The 22362-nt window shown below is 48.8% G+C and overlaps 1 protein-coding gene across 4 annotated transcripts in view; it reads right to left on the reverse strand.

Moving 5' to 3' along the window:
* PRRC2B (proline rich coiled-coil 2B) overlaps positions 1 to 22362 on the reverse strand; it is a 657801-nt gene that overhangs the window by 222637 nt on the left and 412802 nt on the right. For all 4 annotated transcript variants that reach the window (XM_086924792.1, XM_086924791.1, XM_086924790.1 and 1 more), the window contains one exon: positions 6327 to 6406. In XM_086924792.1, the coding sequence (XP_086780918.1) occupies positions 6327 to 6406 (80 nt within the window). The remainder of the gene's footprint in view (positions 1 to 6326; positions 6407 to 22362) is intronic.

A 22362-nucleotide genomic window follows, 5' to 3' on the forward strand; every position in this document is an offset into this window, starting at 1 on the left:
GCTACAGCATCGGGTGGTAACTTGTATTGTCTGATTCTGGGTAATACAACACCTGCCTTGAGGGTAACGCGGTATGGTGTAATGTGCATACATCCTACATCAGTTGGGCCTTTTGCCCACAAGTAATCAGGTACATTTTTCAATCTGACGTCAAACTCACGAAGGACGTAATGACCCTTGAAATCCCGCAGAAAGAGTCTAACTCCCTCCGGGGAGCAGCATATTATAGCTCCTAGAGCCTTCAGTGTTTTAATTCCTAACAGATTTTCCGGACATGATTTTGTTAGTAACAGGTCTGTAACGCGTGATAATGGACCCACAGCCAGGGGAACTGGTTCTGATACCTCATTTACAATAGGTTGTCCTGAAAAACCAAGGGAAACATTTTGTGAGCCTGAGAGGGGTGCCCCTGGAACTTCGTCATGACTTATTGTAGTGCGACTTGCCCCTGTGTCAATTAAAAACTTTCTATCTTTCCCCAATACCTGACTGTGTACATAAGGACCTTCTTGATCTACAGGAATCTCGATAAGAGGCAAGCCACCTTCCCTCTCTAGGCTGTTTCATGTATATCGGGAATATTCGGGGTAAGCAGACTGGGCATACTGGTACATCTGTTGTGAGACTTGCTGAGTTGCAGCAATGGGCTGTGGCTGTGGTACTGCTACGGTCTGTGCTGTCTGTGCGGATGCATGCATGGGCTGTGTATTCGGGGTAGACTGATGCTGGTTATGGTCTGGTCTAGGCGGATGCGGTCTCTCTTTAGTTTTACCTGTCGCTATGTTATGTTTCAGAACTGCACATTCGTGAACGTAGTGACCTGGCTGCTTGCAATAATTGCATGTCCCTTTAACAGGAGCTGCAGCGTGACTTGTCTGGGTCGTACCTTTCCTGTGACTGTCGGATGGGACCGTCTGGGCTACTAACATTTTCATTTTCGTGTCTTTCATGCGCTTCTGTTCCTGATCTTGTTCTTCCCTAATTCTATTCTGGTGATATTGTAACATTTGTAACATCTGGGATGGCGTATTTGCTTGCCATGTACTCTCGACTTTATACACTCTATTTTTAACTAACGGTAGGGAATTCTCGACTAACTTTGATACAAAAAGATGTGGGTACGACTCGCTACTTGGCTGGAGGCCACTATTGATAATAAAACATTTCTCGAATCTTGAATAAAAGTCGCTAGTATCTTCATCATGTTTCTGTTTACAGGACGAGATTGCATCCCAATCCTCCTTTCTAGTTGTCAATAATCTGGGCAGGACCTGTACTATTAAACCTGGTAATGCTTTAGTTTTGTCCCCAAGGCCTAACCCTGGAACCCGTTTCTTTTCTTCATCCTCTATTTCTGCCCAGGCAATCTTTGCGTCTCCCACCTCCCAGTCCTTTTCCTTTAATTTCTCGAATATACCCGTAGGCAATAATACTTTCAACATTTTCATGATATCATCATATGTGTAGTCCCCCATCAGTAACATGTCTTTGAGCTCTCTATGAAAACCTGCAGGGTCTTTATCATGGCACGGTACTAATTTCTTCATTTCTAACAGTTCTAATTTAGTTAGAGGCGTGTGTACATACACGCGTTTCAAAATTTTATCCTCACCCATAACAGGGTGCACTTCTCGCAAGGGGTTCTGACTTTCAATACCACCCCCGCACTGCATATGGTACATTTTCCTTTCTGGAGGTGGGGCGGGAACATATTCAGGACTTACAAAGGTGTCATATCTGCGTCGTTGTTCTAGAATTATTTGAACTAATTTAGTGCTTAGGCCTCTCCATCTATCCATCAGTAGTGCTTCTAGTGTCTCATGTAAGGGACCTGGATCGGAATAATGTTTTCTGTACTTAATGAGAAGGTGCTGAATCATATATACCCCTGCTAATTTCTGTTCGTCGGGGGAGAGGTTCAGAAATGTCTGTGCTACGGTGTCATCATTATATATGTCTGCATTTTCGGCCCATGATACCGCTGATCGGGCTAATTCTTGTTCATCCATAGAATTGAGTACATGGTACCCAACTCGATCTCGAAGCCGTTTATCAGTTTCCTGGAACTGATGTTCAGCAGAATTCGGATTCGTTAAGGCAGAGAAGAAAACTCTCTTGCTTTCCGGACGGACACCTTTCCTAAGGTAGTTTCCCCTACCTACATATGCTATAGTGCTTGTAGTTGGTTCTGGTTCTTCAGATTCTTCTTCCTCCTCGGAGGGAGCCTTTTCTTTCTCTTTCTCGTGTATTGCTATCACTGCTTTCTTAATCTTTTTATACATGGCCTCTATGCAATTTTGTCTGTCATGTTTTCCATCGGCTATATTTTGACCCCATTTATTCAATGCATCTAATTCACTCTGCTCTGTTCCGGGCCTGTCTCGTTCTCTTATTAGACAATTTATGAAAAATCTTAGTATCAGTGCTTGCATGGTAACTTTCTGTTTCTCCAGGGCATCCTTAATACTGTCGGGGTCCTTTCCCGTTTGAACGAACTCATATATTCTATCTAGGTGCTCCTTCATTCCTGCGTAACATAACAAACTATCAGTAGCAGATCTTAACCGTAAAGACGCTAATACCATTAAGTCGTCCTGTCCAGGTTCTGGATCATATCTACAAACTGACATATTTTCTTTTAGTGCATCAAGACGGGATGAATTAGAAGAACGGGGGGATCTGTGCGTAAGAGGACTCTGCAGACCTCTGAGATTTAATCTATGAGTCGGTGGCGGGGTCTGTAGACCCGCGGTCGCACCTCCTGAAGCGGAAGCTTGGGCATTATCTCTGTGTGTAGTCAGTATCTGAATTTGTCTTTTAGTAGGATCTGATTGAAGTGGTTTCGGCAGATCAGTTTTAGGTGAGGGAAGTGGCGGAGCTGGCGGAACGGGACTAGTCTTTTTCGGTGTCGGCTGAGAGTGATCTTGGGGAGCAGTACCACCCCCGGCCCTGTCAGTAGGCAGGGCCCGAACAGGCAGATTGGTGTAAGCTGGCGCTACATCTTCGAGATATGAATTTAGGAATATGTCTTTAGTAGTCTTATGTATTACTTTAGTTGGAACTAATGGTGACGGCAAATTTTTCGGTATTTCTGAAATGGCGTCAGGGGTACCATCGGCCAAAAGATACATGTTGTTCACTCTGCTATTTTGGATACGATCTATTTGTTCTACTTTTACTCGAATTCCCTCAGTAACTAATTCATTTTCTCGGGCCTTTTCTGATTCTTTAAGCCTGTCTTCTCTACGGAGTGTTCTATCAGCACGCTTACGTGATTCCTTACGCCAAAATTCTATGGCGTCTTTCTGAGATTGTCTAGCTTTCTTTTTCCGTAATATTTCTTCTACTTTTATGATGCACTCGGCATCCCATGTTCCGTTAACTGGCCATCGGTATCTTTCCTCTAAGTGCTTGGTATAATCGGTCCATAACTCTAGATACAAGATGGCGTCTATGCCATGCTTATTATACATGAAATTACCTGGAGTGTCCCTAGGGGGGATCGGAATCTCTTCCTCTAACATCCCTTTCCTAGTTCCTATCTGCTTTAATTTGTTGAAAAACGGCATTGTGCCTACTTGATACTGGAATGCTTGATCCTTGATACTTAATGTCAACTGTAACTATTTATACAAAAACACAATAATGCACAAAAACAATCACATTCATACCACGACATTAATTACATGAAACATTTAAAGACATAGCTAATTTCCCCTTACTCTGAATGTACCGCTCAACGATACAGATACACTGCTGTAACAGTGCAGAAATTCGGAATACTTTATATACTGCTAAACAGTACAGATACACTGCCTAAAAACAGTGCAGACCGGACTTGCGTACCCAAACCCGTCTAGATACGACCCAGCAATGGTACTCACCGGGAAGCACGGAAAACAGAAGGCCTCGGAAAACTCGACTGGACTCGACTCGGAACTTCGGAAAACTTCGGAAAACTTCGGAAAACTTCGGAAAACTGGTGGGCCTCTTCACACCTCGGACCTTGCTTCCTTCGGCTGGGCTCTGGTCGGGATCCTCCGCACTCCTCACCGCCTCGTCTGGGCACTGATCGCAGTCTTCGTCACCTCCGTGTGTCAGAGGGGGATGCAGGAAATCCTGCCAGTACACGTGTTGTCCGTCTAACTGATGGCAGGGGACACGGATTGCAACGCACCTTCCGGCGCGTGAGGTGGGGGAGGGGTCCCTATTCGGGCGCCAAAATGATGTAAATAATTAATTTACTCTCTTAATTTCTATGCAGGTAAGTACTTAATCAATAATAACTCAATCGGAATGAAGGAAAACAGAGTCCGTGGTGTAAGAGTTTCTAAGGGTTTTATTCCTCATAAAGGAATCAGGATATCATGTTCTGACCACCACACAGGGTGTCAGAAGGGATAGATGAGCGCGCCGTCGTTTATTGACAATACATAGCTTATATACTTGATTTACATCATAATGTTCAATGTAAGAGGCGTAACAGCTGAGAGAAGACAAGATAACAGTATACACGTGGTGCTAGTACATCATCAAGAGGCGTAAACTAGGCGTGAACTAGGGTGTGTGCTAGAAACGTCACTGATAGGTGACGCAAGTGGGTGGCACCAAGGGGTGGTGCTAACAGAATGTTGCAATGTCAGCAGAAATCGGGAGCTTGGATGCGCGCGCAGCTGTATGACGTGTGATAGACGGGGTGCAGGGGACTTGACATTTACACTGGCGGAAAGAGACAGAAGTCTGGCATGTCAGATCAACTTGTGCTTCTATCATATCTGATATCTGATGTTTAGGAACTAAGCTATCTGGGCAGAAAGGTTTCTAGAGCAGAAGCTATTCTATACTTGCTGTGAGTGCGTGTGTAAGCGCCTGAATGTCTGTATGAGAAGCGTGGGGGCATGGGGCCTTCCATGGAAGCATGGCAACAGAGGCTATGAATTACTTGCATAAAGACAGGTCGGCCCTTTAGCCCTGTAGCTGGGGAGGGATGTTTACTGAAGCTAGCAGGCTGGAATGTATCTTCGGGAGGAAAACAGATAACTCGAAGGTTATAGTCAATCTTGGCAGGCAGCAGGCTGAGCTGAGCACGGAGGGCCGCGCTAGAAGTAAGTCAGAGTTCACGGGAACGGGGGCTGCTTGGGCAGAGGCCCTCGCAGTCAGAAGCCAGAAAAGAGGCTCGATGGCAGAGATTCAGGGCCTACTTTCAGCCAGGCTGAAAAACGTAGGAGTACACTTCAAAAAGACGTTGGCATAGCATACTTAGGAACGGACCATCAAACCCATTCATGGTGGGTCTGAAAGAGGACAAGTTAACGTTGGACGCAAATGTATTTGCGTCTTCATAACTGATACAGGAGGGAAGTTACATGCACTTTTAACTCGTACATGGAGTCGGTGGGGTACTCGCTAGGGAACACATCATGACCATAAAATTTATATTACCTCAGTTTGGTATCAAACTTTCCAGTACATTAAACCCACACTGAAGCCAGTGTGAGATGTAATGAAAAATGTACTCCGAGGGCATCTTGGAGATGCCCCCTGACCAACTACTAACCCTTGTTTGTTTCCAGTTTGGCTCCCGGCCATCTGCCACCACAAGACAAGTTTCTGGGCCCCTGGGTAAAGAGCCTCTGCTCTCTGGGTCCAGAAACAAAGCACCTCCTGGGCAGGTGAGTCGTGCCTCCTCCCCCAGGGGGGGGCAGGGTACTCGAAGAGGGAGCTTCAAAGGCCTGCCAACTTTGTTAGCTGCCCCCAGCCTTTTGATTCTATCAGCAACTGGCTCACCCCGGTTCTGACCCCCATTTTGGGCACGAAACCTGGTGGGAAAACCTAGCCAGCAAGGGAGGTGTGCCCACCTTTGCCAACCCCACTGAGATAGAGGGAGACGAAGTGAAGGCCACCTCTCCGTCTCCACCTTCTTGAAGATGGGGGACCCCTCCAATCATAAAGAGGCCTATGCCCCCTCCCACTGAAGAATGGCATACTATGGGGTGTAGAAACCGCAAGGAAGGGACTGTTGGTCCCCAACCTGTGGAAGGGGCGGAATGAAAATGCATGTCAGTGCACCATGGTCAGGCTCTGCTCCGTCACATCTAGGGCGTTGAGTCAATATGGAGACACATAAACCCACCTATCAGTGTGATGAGCACTAGAGTGAAAGAAAATCTACAAATCAAGTCTGCCACTGATGGATCACTAAAGCATTGATCAAACAGTGGGTCTCAGTCCTTCAACCAATCCCACAGGATGGACTACTTAGCAGGAGGGGGAAAAAATCAGATTCATGAGACTGCAACAATTATTCAGCTTCAAATAATACTTACTTCTGTAGAGTTCGATTCAGAGCTGGTAAAGGCATTTCCAGGTTTACTCCAAGAATCACTGCAGGATTGCGATGACAGAGCTGTAGAGCGAACAAAACAATTAGCCTGGCTCAATTACCGGTGCCAATCAAACTGCTTCAATGTTACAATGAACCAGTACTGCAGTAGTCTAGCTTTATTCAATGGTTACGATGGGTCCTGCATAGCTTCAAAACTGTGCTGTTGTACAGTAGCAAAAATCAGGGTGAGAGCAATGGAATAACGAAGGAAAATGGGCATGTGTCAATTGTAAAAACTAAAAAGGCAGACTAGACGGTCCTGGCAGTTCTTTACAACCATCTATCAGCATTTGCAAAGTGCTGCCTCCAACATTTAACATCTCAGAAAATCAAAGTATACTTTAGATTCGAAAACAGTTGAAAGGAAAGGAAATGTTACTTACCCTGTAACGAAATGGTTACTTACCAGTAGGAGTAGCTTTGCAGCTTGAACAGTTTTCTGAATTCACATGCTGTGCATTATTCCACCATCTAGTGATTGGGTTCCGAATGGTCTTTTTCACCTCTATAGGGCATCGTCGACCATCATTTGGTGTTAGGTCCATCCCTTGTGCGACAGACTGTTCCCGGAAGTTCTTATGCGAGGTAGCCATCTTCAGATCCACTTTTCATTCCTTGAGAAACAGACTGTCTTCAATTTTCTTTTCTTTCGTTCTTGGTTTTTCTTTTACATGATCTTTTGTCCCACCTGATAGCATTTCTTTTTAGAGGGGAAGTAGGTGGGTCGCATGTGAATCCAGAAATCTTTTCAAGATGCAAAACGAATAGTTTACCTGTCGGTGTAGTTTTGCAGCTTGAAGATCTTTCGGGATTCACTATGCTGGGCATTATTCCGCGGTCTAGTGGTTGGGTCCGGAATCGTAGTCTTTTCTTTCTTTTTTTTTCCGTAGCTCAGGTGGGCGTCTAGGTCCAACCTTCTGGTGTACTTCCTGTGACGTCGGCACACTTCCTGCAGAATCTCCCACCTTTGGGCACCATCTTGGGATTCTTTTTTTCTTGTTTGTGTTCCGTTTGTGAATCCTTGGCAATGTTTTCAAGTTCTTCCTTAAAGTAAATGATTAGCCACTTTGTTTCTTAAAGTGTCTGTTTGTATTTTATTCCTTGTATTTCCACCTTCTTCTCCTGCCTCATCTTTCTGGCGGAAGCGGGTGGGTTCGCTAGTGAATCGTCAGGTAATAAACTATTCGTTTTGTAGCGTGAATCTTTCTGGATTAACTATGCTATGCATAGACTTTGTAGCGGTTTGTTACGTTTGTGGCGGCTGGGTGGAAGATGAGCGTTGGTTGTTGAATACATGTTGAAGCACTTTCTGTCCCATTTGTGCTTCCTTGTTCATCTGTATATCCACGCAGTAGTGCTTAGTGAACATGTGCACTGAAGCCCATGTTGCCACCAGCAACATGGGCTTCAGTATGTCCTGAATGGGTGTGTTAGCCAGGAAGGCTATTGTTGCTCCTTTTTTTCTGGTAGAGTGGGCTTGTGCCCCCTCTGTTAGCTCTTGCCCTGCCTGTTTGTGGCAGAATTGTATCATTTGTGCGATCCATCGTGCAATGGTGCCCTTTGTTACTGATCTACCCAGGAAACTGCTTGCGAAGGACACAAAGAACTGCTTTGTTTTCCTGTGCTCTTTAGTTCATTCTATGCAATGCATTACTGCACTTCTAGCGTCCAGAGTGTGAAGTGCCCTCTCTTCGCTTGTGGATGGTTTCTGAAAGAAGCTTGGTATTTGTATTGTCTGGTTCATGTGAAATCTCAACACCACCTTTGGCATAAAGTGTGGGTCTGTTCTCATCACCACCCTATCATAGTGTATTTGAATGTCAGGTTCTTGCAGTGTTAGCGCTTGCAGTTCGATTACACTGCGTAGCGAGGTGATTGCCACTAGAAAGGCTGTCTTCATAGTGAGCATTTGTAGTGATGCCTTATGAATGGGTTCGAAAGGTGCCTTCATTAGCTCTGTTAGGAGTAAATTACGGTTCCATGCCGGTGGTGGCATCCTTTTAGTTGGTGCTAACCTTTTAGCCCCTTCCAGGAATCTTTTCACTACTTATGATGTAAAAAGGCTCTTTCTGGTCTCCCCTGTGTGTAGGCTACTATCGCTGCTAGGTGTAACCTCAGCGAGGTGGAACTTAGGTTTGACTTGAGTAGGTCTGTTAAATATTTTAGCACTGTCGATTCCCTCGTCATCTTCTTGTGCAGTTTCTCCTTGATAGCCCATTGTGTGAATCTTTTCCATTTTGCCACATAGCGCCTCTGTGTGGTAGGCCTTCTTCCCACTGGTAGCACCCACAGTGTGCTCTCCGGCAGTTTCAGATGTGCAAACTATGTCTAGGCAAAGGGTCTCTGGCTGGAGTACCTCTCCGTTTTGCATGGAGTGTAAGTCCTTTATTTTCCCGAATTTGTGAGGCGGTCCCTGCGCCATCTCCCCTATTTGTGAGAACCACCACTGCCTGGCCCACTGTGGTGCCTTCAGAATCAGCGTCATGTTGCTGGTTCTGCATTTGCTTAGTACCCTGTGCATCAGTTGTATCGGGGGGGAAAAGCGTAGGCAAATGTTTTCGACCAGCTTATCCATAGGGCATTCCCTTGTGATTGTTCCCCTGGATGCGAAGTATCAGCATTTTGCATTCTGGTGTGTTGCAAATAGGTCTATTGTCGGAGTCCCCCACTTCTTGAATAGCCTTTGTGTTTCTTGTGCATTGAACTCCCACTCGTGGGATGCCGATGTCTGTCTGCTGAGCCATGATGAAAATAAAGGGAGAGAGAGACAGGGTGGATTTGTTCTCCCTAGCCAGAATTTTATAAACAAATGGAATCCACAAGTGGGTGTGGGTGACCCCTACAATGGTGGGGAGCACGTAGTGTTCTTTAAATACCCCTCACACACCAAAAGGACCCGGGTGTCATACTTAATCATTAGGGTCTTCGCACCCCTCTACGGGATGCGGCGTGCTGCTACCTACGTCTATGCAGGAGCACTTTTTGCAATGACTATGTGAGGTGTGTGAGGTTATTTGTAATAGTGAGTGAGTGGTGGGGTTTGAAGTGATTTTAGTGATGGTTAAAAAGTACCTGGCTCATGGGGTGGACTCAAAAAAATGTTTAATTGGCCCCTGGGCTGGTACTGTTAAAAGGGTGCATTTAGAGGTTCCTATGTAATGCTATGTACATCAATTCTTGTGTGCGTCAACATGTTTCGGAGTGAAACTCCTTCAGGACAGGGTGCACAAATCCCCACCTTACTCACGATTTCCTACACAAAGTCCGTACTTTACAGAAAAGTCAAAATCGAAATAAAGGCGAATATGTACCTCAAACAATTGTCAAGAAGGTTTCTGCGATTAGCCGTTTTGCGGCAGCAAGGCATAGATTTTTCCCTCGCAATCGATGCAGATTGGCACGATAATCCCCCAACGTTAGGAAACTCAAGAGGCACACCATATTGTGACAACTAGTTCGCTAATCGCAGAAACCTTCTTGACAATTGTTTTAGGTACATATTAGCCTTTATTGAGATTTTCACTTTTCTGTAAAGTACAGACTTTGTGTAGGAAAACGTGAGTAAGGTGGGGATTTGTGCACCCCGTCCTGAAGGAGTTCCACTCCGAAACCTGTTGACGCACACAAGAGGTGATGTACATTGCATTACATAGGAATCTCTAAATACACCCTTTTAACAGTACCAGCCCGGGGGCCCATTAAAACATTTTTTGAGGCCACCCCACGAGCCAGGTACTTTTTAATCATCACTAAAATCACTTCAAACCCCACCACTCGCTCACTATTACAAATAAGCTCACACACACCTCACATAGTCATTGCAAAAAGTGCTCCCGCGTAGACGTAGCAGCACGCCGCATCCTGTAGAGGTGTGCGAAGACCCCAATGATGAAACATGACACCAAGGGTCCTTTTGGTGTGTGAGGGGTATTTAAAGAACAGTACGTGCTCCCCACCATTATAGGGACCACCCATACCCACTTGTGTCTGCTGATCCAGTTTGCCTCCACGTTGTCCTTCCCTGGTAGGTGTACAGCTAGGTCATCTATTTTGAGTGGGATGGCCCATCTCCATATGTCCTGCGCTAGGTTGGATAGTGCGACTGATTGTGTTCCTCCCGGTTTGTTGATGTAGAGCATTGTTGTGGTGTTGTCAGTCTGGATCAACACTCTTTGCCCGTACAGTTGTTTCCGGAAGGCTTAGGGCGAGGAACACGGTCTTTAGTACCAGGTAGTTTATGTGCCTGATCACATCTGTTAGAGTCCACAGGCCCCGCACCTTGAGTTGGTTCATGTGTGCTCGCCATCCCTTCTGGGATGTGTATGTGGTGATGGTCACAGTTGGGTTTCGTGGTGTCAAAGGCTTCCCCTCTTATGTTCTCCTTGTTCCACCACGCTATCTTCTCTTGCACTGCGTGCGTTACAACCACTAGATCTTCCCAACTCCCTGTAGCTTGTGACCATTGTTGTTGCAGCCATTCCTGGAATGGTCTCAAGTGAAGCCGTATGTTGGGGACTAGGTGTATGCAGGACGCCATCATCCCCATGATCTTGCTCGCTGTCCTCACTGTCAGAGCTCGCCCCTTCTGATACGGACGTGTCTCCTTCAGCAGGGCAAGTGTTCTCTTGTCGCTGGGGAACACTTTGCTCTGTATGGTGTTGATCTGTGCGCCTAGGAAGATCTCCACTTGCTCTGGTTCCATTGAGGATTTCCCCCAGTGTTTCGAGAATCCCAGTTCCGTTAGTGTTTGTGACCCGTTCTGCATTCTGTCCATCAACTGTTGATTTTGCATTTGTCACCCCGAGTGGGATGGGTATGCTCAGAAGTGAGTCCCACGCTCTCCACACCACTGGAGTCAAGCTATCCTGGCTGAAGACGGCTGATAGCCAGAAACCGGTCCTAGGATTCTTGATTCCTGTCCAGGAAAGACATGGCTTGGCAATTCGGGCTGAGCTGTTCCCATGAGGCACAGGGTCAAGGCTGATTTGCATATGGCCATGTCTGAACTGGGGTGGTGTGGAGTGCAAAAATACGATGGATTTAGGCCCAGATCTCTGTACTGGGGTGAATGTATGACATTGTTCTGCATTCTGTCCATCAACTGTTTTTGCACCCGTTGTGCATGTTCCTTGCATTGTTTGTAGGAACTTGCTTTTATGAGCCAGTCGTCGAGGTAGGGGTATACATGGATCCCTTCCCTCCTTAGGTGCGCTGCCACAGCAGCGAGGCACTTGGTGAAGTCCCTTGGTGCGGATTTTAGTCCGAAGGCCAGGGCGGTGAACTGGTAGTGTGCTTTGTTGATGGCAAATCTCAGTAGTTGTTAGTGCTGTCTGTTCATGGGAATGTGTAGGTAGGCGTCCTTTAAGTCTATGGTGGACATAAAGTCTCCGTCCCTTATCTAAGGAATGACTTCTTGAAGAGATGTCATCTTGAATTTTTGTGTTCTTATGTATAGGTTTAGGAACAGTAGGTCCAGGATGGGTTTTAGTGTTTCGTCCACCTTTGATCCGAGGAAGTAGTTAGAGTACACTCCCTTGTTTCTTTCTTTGAACAGTACTGTTTCTATGGCTTCTTTGTGGAGGAGTTCTAGAGCTTCCTCTGTGAGTAGCGCTAGTTCTTTTGCGGAGTGCGTTTTTCTTTTCGGTTTCCTGTTTGGTGGTTTCTTTTCCAGTTCTATGCAGTATCCAAACTGTATGGTGTTCAGTATCCATTTGTCCGTTGTTTTTTTCTTTCAGTCCTGTAAGAAGTGTTTTAGTCTGCCTCCTACTGGTGTTACATGTTCGTTGATCTTTTGTCAGTGTGACCTTTTTTGCTGACTTTGTTGTGCGCCACCCTTAGAGGTGTCGTGTGGGTGGGCACGGTTTGTGGTGCGGAGTCACTTTGAAGTGTGTTGCTGGCCACCCCTTGTTTGCCCTCGTCCATTCGCCCTCCCACAAAGGGACTGGCCCAGAGGCTGGAATTGCCAGGTTTGTTTTTGCTGGCCCTGCTGTGCTTGGTTGTCACCTTGGTAGCCCTGCTAGGCCCAGCTGGTTTCCACCTCTTCCGTTTGGCCTCCGTGTCGGTGTGCCTCTCTTCATTCCTCTGAATATCAAGGCCCCCCATGGACCTTGCAGTTTTATTTTCCTTTTTGAGTTAGGGGAGTTTCTCATCCACTGGTGCTCAGAACAGGGTTTCACCATTGAAGGGAGTGTTCAGGATGTTATTCTGTACTTCCGTCTTGAAGCATGAAATCCTCAGGCAGGCATGCCTTCTCTCTGTGCCCCCGATCACCATGAGCCTGCTGGACGTGTCTGCCGCATCCAGGGCTGATTTTAGGCATGAGTTTGGTATATTCTTGCCTTCCTCCACCAGGTGTGTTGCCCTCTGTTGGTATTGCTCAGGGAGGTGTTTGAGCAGTTGTCCGACCTCGTCCCAATGCTGGTACGTATGCCTTTTGAGTAGGGCATTAGAGTTGGCAATGCACCAGTGTACTGCTGCATTCCTCTCTATCTTCCTTCCAGTGAGGTCTATCCTCACTGGAAGGAGGTGGGCCTGAGTTTGTGGGAATGTTGCTGCAATGATGGTCAGCTGTGACGGATCCCTGGATGTAGGGAGGATCACTAAAGGAGTGTTTGTATTTTTTCTCTGTCCTGGGTGTGACAGACCTGCAGCTTGCTGGTTCTTTGAATGCCTCTCTCTCCCCTGCTCCAAGACACTTGGTAGCATGGGGAGGAATTGACTCATTGTATGAGTGGGGAGCAGGCTCTCTAGGAGGAAGCAGGCTTTTGGTTTTTCTTCCTCCAGTTTCACTCCATAAGCTGTTGCCGCGTTCCTGATGACCATGTTGTAGATCCCAATGTCATCTGGCGGCAAAGTCCTCGAAGGGTACATCTCCACGGCCTCTTCCGGGCTTTCGGCGTCCAGGTCCTGTCAGTCCAGGTCCTGCGCCACTGAGGATGCAGAGTCCAAACTCGGACGCTGGTCTTCTTTGCCTTCCTTGAAATAGTATAGGCCTTCTTCCTCTTGGTGTTCCTGGGGCTCGGGAGTTTTCGGCAGCTCTTCGGCGTCAAACTCATCCTCGTCTTCGACTTAGATGATAGTCGTCGCCGGCTTCAACGGGATGGTGAACCTCTTCATCCACACGTCTTTTCATTTGCAGGATTTTACCCATTTCGGCCTCAAGCCTTCTCTTTCTCTTTTCCATCTCGGCGACCTGTTCGGCATAGAGTGTTTCGGATGATCTCAACGTCGACTTCGAAAAAGCCTTCGGTCCTTTTCCTTCGGCGTCGAGTGCTCCTTTTCAGGGGTGTGCTTAGACGACCTAGGCTTTTCGTGTTTTCGCCACCTGGGAGTCCTTTTTGAAGGATCCGCTGGGCTGTTTGTCCCTGAATGCAGCTGCGGCCATCGAAATTTGTCGCCAGTGCTCCTTTCGTGGACTTAAAGCAAAAGTTACTACTTGTGTAACGATATATCTGTAAGAGACATTAGTTAGTGATAGATTCCTTACCTTAGAATATCCCCAGGCGTCAGACTGGATCTGGAAATTGAGTAGCAGTACCCTTGCACGTCGGTAGGCGTCGTCTGTGGCTCCGCGTCAGTCGTCGGCGTCATGGGTCCCGTGATGACGTCAGAGTACTTAGACGCCGCCTCCGCGTGCTGACGTCAGTTCTTAGACACAGCTTTTCCGCGCCAGAAACGCAGAGCTATGCTAAAAACCAACACTTGTGCCATTGAAACTAGGGCCCTGAAAGGGGATGACCTTAACCCTAGATATCGGTTCGCATAACGGGGAGGATGGGTGGGCCGGTAAGGAATCTATCACCAACTAATGTCTCTACAGATATATTGTTACACAAGTAGAAACTTGTGCATCTGAAAGAGACACGTTAGTGATAGATTCCTTACCTTAGAATAGATACCCCAGCAATACCAACCCCGGTGGTGGGTCTGCAAACCAATAATCACACCAGAAAGTCCCGGAGGACAGAACGGCCAAAGAAGCCATCCCTCCGGACTTGGCTGTCCAGGCAATAGTGTCTTGCAAACGTGTGCAGCGAGGCCCACGTAGCTGCCTGGCAAATGTCCTGCAAGGGCACTCCTCGGCCCAGGGCAGTTGTAGTTGTCGTGGCCCGAGTGGAATGAGCCCTTAGTCCCACAGGGGGTTTCTTCTTAGCCAAAGAGTAACACGCCTAGATACACAAGATGATCCACCGCGAGATGGTCCGCTTGTGCACCGCCTTTCCCTTCTTAGCGCCCACGTAACCAACAAAGAGTTGGTCATCCACCCGGAACTGGCGTGTGCGATCCAGATAGTAAGAGCGCACGTTTTGGGTCCAGACGGTGGAGCCTCTCTTCCTCTTTCGAGGAATGCGGAGGGGGAAAGAAGGTGGGCAAGGTGATGACTGCCCGATGTGGAAGGCTGTGGCTACCTTGGGCAGGAAAGAGGGCCTTGTCCGCAACACAACCTTGTCCGGATGGACCGAAAGGAAAGGAGGTTTAGAGGATAGAGCCTGGAGCTCACTCACTCTCCTGGCAGAGGTGATGGCAACCAGGAAGGCAGTCTTCAAAGTAAGAAGGCGGATAGGACAGTTGTGAAGTGGCTCAAAGGGAGCGCACATCAGAAAAGTAAGAACCAGGTTCAAGTCCCACTGAGGCATCACTAAGGGAACAGGTGGAAACGTATGTGTGATGACTTTCAGGAATCGATTAACAACAGGGGACTTGAACAAAGAAGGTTGATCAGGCAGCCTTAGTAAGGCTGAAAGGGCAGAAAGGTAGATCTTGATAATGCCCAGAGCAGAGCCCTGCTGGGCAAGAGAAAGAAGGAAGAGAAGAAACTCAGAAAGAGGGGCAGAGAGGATCCACAGCCTTTGCTGTGCACCATGCCACCAATCTGTTCCACCTGCAGGCGTATACTGACTGTGGAGGGACGCCTGGCTGCCAGAATGATGTTACATACTTCAGGAGGCAAGTCAAATGGCCTCAACTGTCGCCGCTCAATCTCCAAGCATGGAGGTGGAGACTGGACAGGTTAGGGTGGAGGACCGTCCCCTGCTGCTGTGACAGAAGGTCCTCCTGAAGAGGCGGACGAACCGGGGGATCGACCGACATACTAAGTAGCTCGGGATACCAGTACCTTCGTGCCCAGTCCAGAGCCACAAGGATGATTTGTGCCCGGTCGCGCTTGATCTTCTTCAGCACTCTGAGCAGAAGTGGTATAGGCGGAAAGGCGTACAACAGACCGCAACTCCACTCGCGACGAAAAGCGTCTCCGAGCGAGTGCCGCCTTGGAAATTCCAACTGATGACATTGCGCGTTCTCTTCGGCGGCGAATAGATCTAACCAAGGCTCTCCCCACTGCTGAAAGAGGACTTGCGCCACGTCTGAGTTCAGACGCCATTCGTGATCCATCATGCGCCGGCGGCTGAGTTCGTCCGCCCTGGCGTTCAGAGAACCTGCCAGGTGTTGAACCACCAGGGTCACACCCTGATGTTCCAGCCACTGCCAAAGGCGCAGAGCCTCCTGGCAGAGTGTCCACGACCGCACCCCGCCCTGTTTGTTGCAGTACCACATGGCGGTGGTGTTGTCCGTGAACACCTGCACTACACTCCCCCGGACAGAGAGGAGGAATGCCTTCAGTGCTAGACGAATCGCCCGCAGCTCCAAAAGGTTGATATGGAGCCAGGACTCCGCCGGAGACCAGAGGCCTCTGATCTCCGCCTCTCCCATGTGGCCTCCCCAGTCCTGGAGGGACGCGTCCGTCACAACTACGTGCTCCGGTTGGGGAAGGGAGAGGGATCTGCCGCTGACCCAATCACAGTCCTTGAGCCACCACTGCAGCTGTCTCGCAGTGCCCTTCAAGTTCAGGACATGGTCGGACAGGTTGCCCTGATGCTGGGCCCACTGAAACTTCAGGTCCCACTGCAGAGCCCGCATCCGCCAACGGGCGTGATGCACCAGAAGGATGCAGGAAGCCATCAGCCCCAGAAGCCGCAGCATCAACCTGACCGAGACTCTGGATAAAGGCTGAAAGATTGGAATAAGAGCCTGTATATCCCGAACCCGCTGTTCGGGTGGGTAAACCCGAAACGGCACCGAGTCGAGAACCGCTCTGATGAAGAGGAGCTTCTGAGAGGGACACAGGTGTGACTTCAGCACATTGATGGAGAACCCCAGCTGGTGCAAGAGGTCTGCAGTCGTCTGGAGGTGGCTGACGACTGTCTGGGGGGAGCCCGCCTTCAACAACCATTCGTCGAGGTAGGGGAAGACTGAAACCCCTAACCTGTGCAGATGAGCTGCGACCACCGCCATCACTTTCGTGAACACCCATGGGGCGCTGGTAAGGCCGAAGGGGAGCACGGTAACCTGAAAGTGCTCGTGGCCTACCGTGAACCGCAGGTAGCGCCAGTGGGCCAGCAGGACGGGGATGTGGAAATAAGCGTCCTGCAAGTCCAACGCTACCATCCAGTCTCCTGGGTCGAGGGCAGCTAAGACCTGAGCCAGAGTCAGCATTTGAACTTCTCCTTCCGGAGGAAGCCGTTGACGTTCCGTAGATCCAAGATAGGGCGTAGGCCCCCTTTGCCCTTCTTGGGTACCAGAAAGTAGTGGGAGTAACAACCACACCCTACTTCTGGCCCAGGAACGCGCTCGATGGTCCCCTTGGCCAAGAGGGCCGTAACTTCCTCTTGCAGAAGCCGCAAATGATCCCCCGATACGCAGTGGTGTTGCGGTGGCATGGCTTGAGGGGTCGTCTCGAAGGGGAGGGAGTAGCCCCTTCGAACGATTTGCAGCACCCACCTGTCCGAAGTGCCAGTGAGCCAGTGGGAGTGGTGATGGCAAACCCTGCCCCCCACTGGCGTCACATGGGCCGAAAAGCACGCACTAGGAGGGTTTTGAGGCGGATGCTGCGGGGGAGGGTGTGGACTGGCCTCGCCGTTGTCCCCGACAGCCTCCACGGCGATTTCCACGGCCGCCACCGCGCTGTATGTTAGTCTGCGGTGCGTGGCTGGCAGCACGCGTGGGGGCGCCCCTTCCTTGGCCACGAAAGGAGCGAAAGGCACCCGTTTGCTGGCGCGGGGCTGAGAGGCCCAAGGACTTGGCCGCAGCCCTGGAGTCCTTAAAGCGCTCAAGCGCATGGTCTGCCTTGTCGCCAAAAAGGAGATGGCCATAAAACGGCATTTCCATTAGTGTATTCTGGACATCGGCCGAAAAGTTGGCGGACCTCAACCAGGCGTGGCGACGAATCGCCACTGTCGTTGCCATCGCTCTACCTAGTGAGTCGGTGGTATCCAGCCCACAACGGATAGAATATTTTGCTGCATCCCGGCCTTCCACAAGGGCTTGGCCGAGTTGGCCCGTACCTCCAACGGACACTCTGGCACCAATTCTGCGACCGTATCCCACAGCGAGTGGGTGTAGCAGCCCAAGAGGCATGCGGTGTTGGAAGACCGCAGTCCCAGACTAAGGGAGGAGAATACCTTCTTGCCGTATTGCTCATACCTCTTAGATTCCTTGTCCGGCGGAGCAGACGGGAATGCGGTCTGGGAATTTGATGCCTGGATGACCAGGCTCTCAGGGGTGGGGTGGGTGGACAGGAAACATGGGTGGCGTCTGGCCACGTTCCTATCTACGGACGAACCCGTAGCGGGCCTGAAGGCCCAAGGCCTGGGCTGCCCTCATCAACACCACACTGTAGGTTGCCCCCTCCTCCGTAGCCACGGTAGGAGGTGAGACAAAGCCAATGTCTGGTGATGTGTCCAGACCACTGGCATCCCCAAGTCCACCTGTCCAGTCCTCTTGAGACTGACACTCTCGGGTCAGAGGGTCCTCTGACCCCTCCCAATACTCGTCTTCACCCATCCCCTGATAGTCAGGGTTGTCAAACGATGAGGCCGGATCATAGAAGCTAAACTCCCCAAGCGGCGTCGAAAGCAGCGCCGTTCCGACGCCGGAACCGGAGCAAGGGAGGAATCGGGGACGGCGCCGCCCGAGGACGGCGCCGGAGGGGACACCTGAGGGACCGGCACCGGTGAGGTCTTGAAACCAGGCATCCCTAGGCACCATCCGGAGTCGCAAGACTCAAGAAAAGATGATCAAAAGAGATCAAAAAGACTAGTCAAAAAGTGACTAAAGTACTGCTTTTTCCAGATCTGCGCTTGCTGGCGTGGAAAAAGAAGAAGAACTGACGTCAGCACGCGGAGACGGCGTCTAAGTACTCCGACAACGTCATCACGGCGCCGACTACGGACGCGGAGCCGCAGACGACGCCTACCGACGCGCAAGGGTACTGCTATGCAAAAATTTCCGGATCCAGTCTGACGCCTGGGGATATTCTAAGGTAAGGAATCTATCACTAACGTGTCTCTTTCAGATCTCTGTTTTTCGCGAGTCTGACTCAGGCTTTCGAGAGTCTGTCGGGGCTTAGGGGTCGACGTCTCTCCTAAGTCTTTTGTAGTTTTCTTATCGGTCTCGACGACCGTAAAGTCATCTGGTCCCTCGGCGATGTTGTCCTCTTTGTCACTGGAGAGGCCCAAGTCCCGAAGCGACAGATGTTGGCCTTTTCCTTGCATGCTGTGGTTGGCTATTCTCTGCCTCTCTCTAATCGGGAGTTTTCGGCGTGAAGACGGAGCAGGCGTTGCAATCCTTGCTTTCGTGGTAGATCGGCAGGCAGAGGTTGCAAACCGGGTGCTGGTCCTTCTGCGAGTACTTGTGGTGGCAATTGCGGCAGAATTTGAACAGGGTCTTGTCCATTCCTGCGCTCAAGGGGGCCCCCTGCGTGCACATTCTCCATTGGACGTCGAAGTCTTCGAAGTTCTCCGCCTTCTTAGTCGTCCCAGCTCAGTGGTCTTGTTCCTGGATGTATTCTCCAATCTTTTTCCGTAGATTTCAGCTTTTTCCTTCTTTTCTCCAAAAACTCTGGAACCTCTCGCTGACTATCCAGACCCAACAGCGGAAAAAAGAATCTGAAGATGGCGCCCAAAGGTGGGACGTAGACTCTCACCTGGGCTACGAAAAAAATTAAAAAAGAAAGAAAGGAATATGCTACTTACCAGTATGCACCTGTTCTTGGCATAGAGGGTTGCAGAGTGGTACATTATGAATAGATCGCCATCTGGTGTTGGGCTCGGATGATTGCACTTGTTTTTCTCTTGGAGAGTCTTTTGTAGCTTGGTGACTCCTCCTTTGGTTGCTAGTGCGCATGGGCATCGGCTCCATCCTTAGATTGTTTTGCCGTAGTAGGGTTAGATGGAGTAGTATGATAGAATACAGATAGAAATGCCCATGTAAGTATCTAAATAAGATATTGTTGGAACAGACACAGGTTTCCGGGGAGGCTGGGAGGACATGTACCACTCTGCAGCCCTCTATGCCAATAACAGATGCATACTGGTAAGTAGCATATTCCGTTCGAGGCATATGGGCTGCAGATGGTACCTTATGAATAGACTATACAGCAGTTCTCTCCCTAGCGGTGGTTGCCCGTGTCTGTTGCAACAGTCTGAAATAAAGTCTTTAATACAGCTTGTCCCACTCTAGCTTGCTGTGTTGTGTGCACATCTACACAATAGTGCTTTGTGAAGGTATGCGGTGTAACCCATGTAGCTGCTTTGCATATGTCATCTAGTGGAATGTTTCCCTAGAATGCCATAGATGCTCCTAGTTTACGTGTAGAGTGAGCTCTAGGAGGAACAGTTAATGTCCTCTTTGCTTTTAAGTAGCATATTTGTATACATTTTACAACCCATCTGGCAATGCCTGCTTTAGAGATGGGATTGCCCTTATGCGTAGGAGAAAACGCTACAAATAGCTGTTTTGTCTTTCTGAAAGTTTGTGTTCTTTCTATATAATACAATATTGCCCTTCTGACATCCAATGTATGTAGGGCCCTTTCCGCTACTGTCTGTGGTTTTGGAAAGAAGACCGGTAGTTCCACTGACTGATTGATGTGGAATGCTGAAATTACTTTAGGCAAGAATTTTGGGTTTGTTCTAAGAACCACTTTGTTTTGGTGTAACTGCATGAATGGTTCTTGAATTGTAAACGCTTGCAACTCACTTACTCTTCTGAGTGACGTGATCGCTATGAGGAAGGCCACCTTCCATGTGAGGAATTGTATTTCACACCTATGCATAGGTTCAAAGGGTGGTCCCATTAGTCTGGTGAGTACTATGTTGAGATTCCCGACTGGGGAAGGTGGTAGTCTTGGTAGAATGACTCTTTTGAGTCCTTCCATGAAAGCTTTAATTGCTGGTACTTTAAACAGGGAAAGATGTTGTCTGTTTTGTAGGTACGCCGCTATAGCTGCGAGATGAAGTCTGATAGAGGTGTATGCTAAGTTACATTGCTGCAAGTGTAGTAAATAGCAGATGATCTGTTTAGTGGATGCGTCCAGAGGGTTGATGTGATTACTGTTACAGTATACAGCAAACCTTTTCCATTTTGCTTCATAGCATGCTCTGGTGGTAGGACGTCTTGCTTGCTTAATGATTTCCATACATTCTGTAGGTAAATCTAAATATCCAAACTCTATGACCTCAGGAGCCAGATCGCTAGGTTCAATTGTTTGGGAACTGGGTGCATTATTTCTCCATGGTTCTGTGTAAGGTGCATGGGTAATAATCTTAGCTTTTGATGTGGCACCTGTGAGAGTTGCAGTAGCGTGGTGAACCACGGCTGTCTTGCCCACGTGGGTGCTACTAGTATCATTGTCATTGAGTGCTGTAGCAGTTTCCGAACCACTAATGGAATTAGTGGGAGAGGGGGAAAAGCGTAAGCAAATTTGTTGGACCAATTTATCCATAGCGCATTGCCCTGAGACAGGTGGTGTGGGTACCTGCTTGCGAAGTTTTGGCATTTTGCGTTCTGATGAGTGGCACAGAGATCTCTCTCTGGTTGCCCCCATCTTTGGAAGAATGGCTGCAGTATTTGGTTGTGCAGTTCCCATTCGTGTACTTGTTCTGACTCTCTGCTTAGGATGTCGGCTATCTGATTTTGAACTCCTGGTAGGTGTTCTGCTAACAGAAAGATCTTTTGAGGAATGGCCCATCTCCAAATGTCCTGTGCTAGTTTGTGTAGGAAGGTGGATACCTGACTATGGTTGCCTCCAACTTTTTGCCTGGTGTTTTGCTGGTTTTCCGACTTAGTTGGAGTCGATAGACTTCGACAAATGATCAAAAAGGATCGAAAAAGTTAGTCAAAAATTGACTGAGGTACAACCTTTTCCGGATCTGCGCTTGCTGGCGCGAAAAAAAGAAGAACTGACGTCTGTGCGCGAGGGTGGCGAATAAGCACTCCAGCGACGCTATCCCGGCACCAACGACGTCTACGACAGACGCAGAGCCGCAGACGACGCTGTAGGAAGGTACCTCCTGACTATGGTTGCCCCCAACTTTTTGCCCTGTGTTTTAGCTTGTTTTGGACATAGTCGACCTGGGGCCCTGCCAATCAGGACCCCAGGCCTACTGCTCTCTCTCTAAAATGGATTCCATGTACCTTAGGTACATTTCCAATTGGTACTGGGCCACCTTATCAGACCCTGTAACTCAGGGCATAGGTGTACCCAGGGCCTACCAGGGGCTGAAGCATGTATTATGCCACCCCTGGCTGGCCATCTAAATCTGACACAACTGGCTGCACGACAGCTGGGGCAAGGTGGTGTAATCACCCTTTGCTTTAGATATAGTATACCTATATCTAACCCTAAAAATGGACACACAGATTCCTATCAGTCACTCCTATGGCAGGCCTTGACACTCCTGAAGGCAGAGTGCTTGGAATCGTGTGAAGTGGTGCTCTGGCATGAGCTGAGCCCGTTTGCAGCTTGCGGAACCAAGTCCCAATAGCTGTTCCGATTCAAGTCCCAATAGCTGTCACACGATTCAAAGCACTCTGCCTTGAATCCACCTTCCTACAATAACATTGACTGATTTGGCTCGAAAAATCTTCTAAGTGTGAAGTTTTAAAACTAAAATATTCCTATAAAATCAGACGAGTAACAA

Source organism: Lissotriton vulgaris, chromosome 5, assembly GCF_964263255.1.
Source record: "Lissotriton vulgaris chromosome 5, aLisVul1.2, whole genome shotgun sequence".
Lineage (NCBI taxonomy): Eukaryota > Metazoa > Chordata > Amphibia > Caudata > Salamandridae > Lissotriton > Lissotriton vulgaris.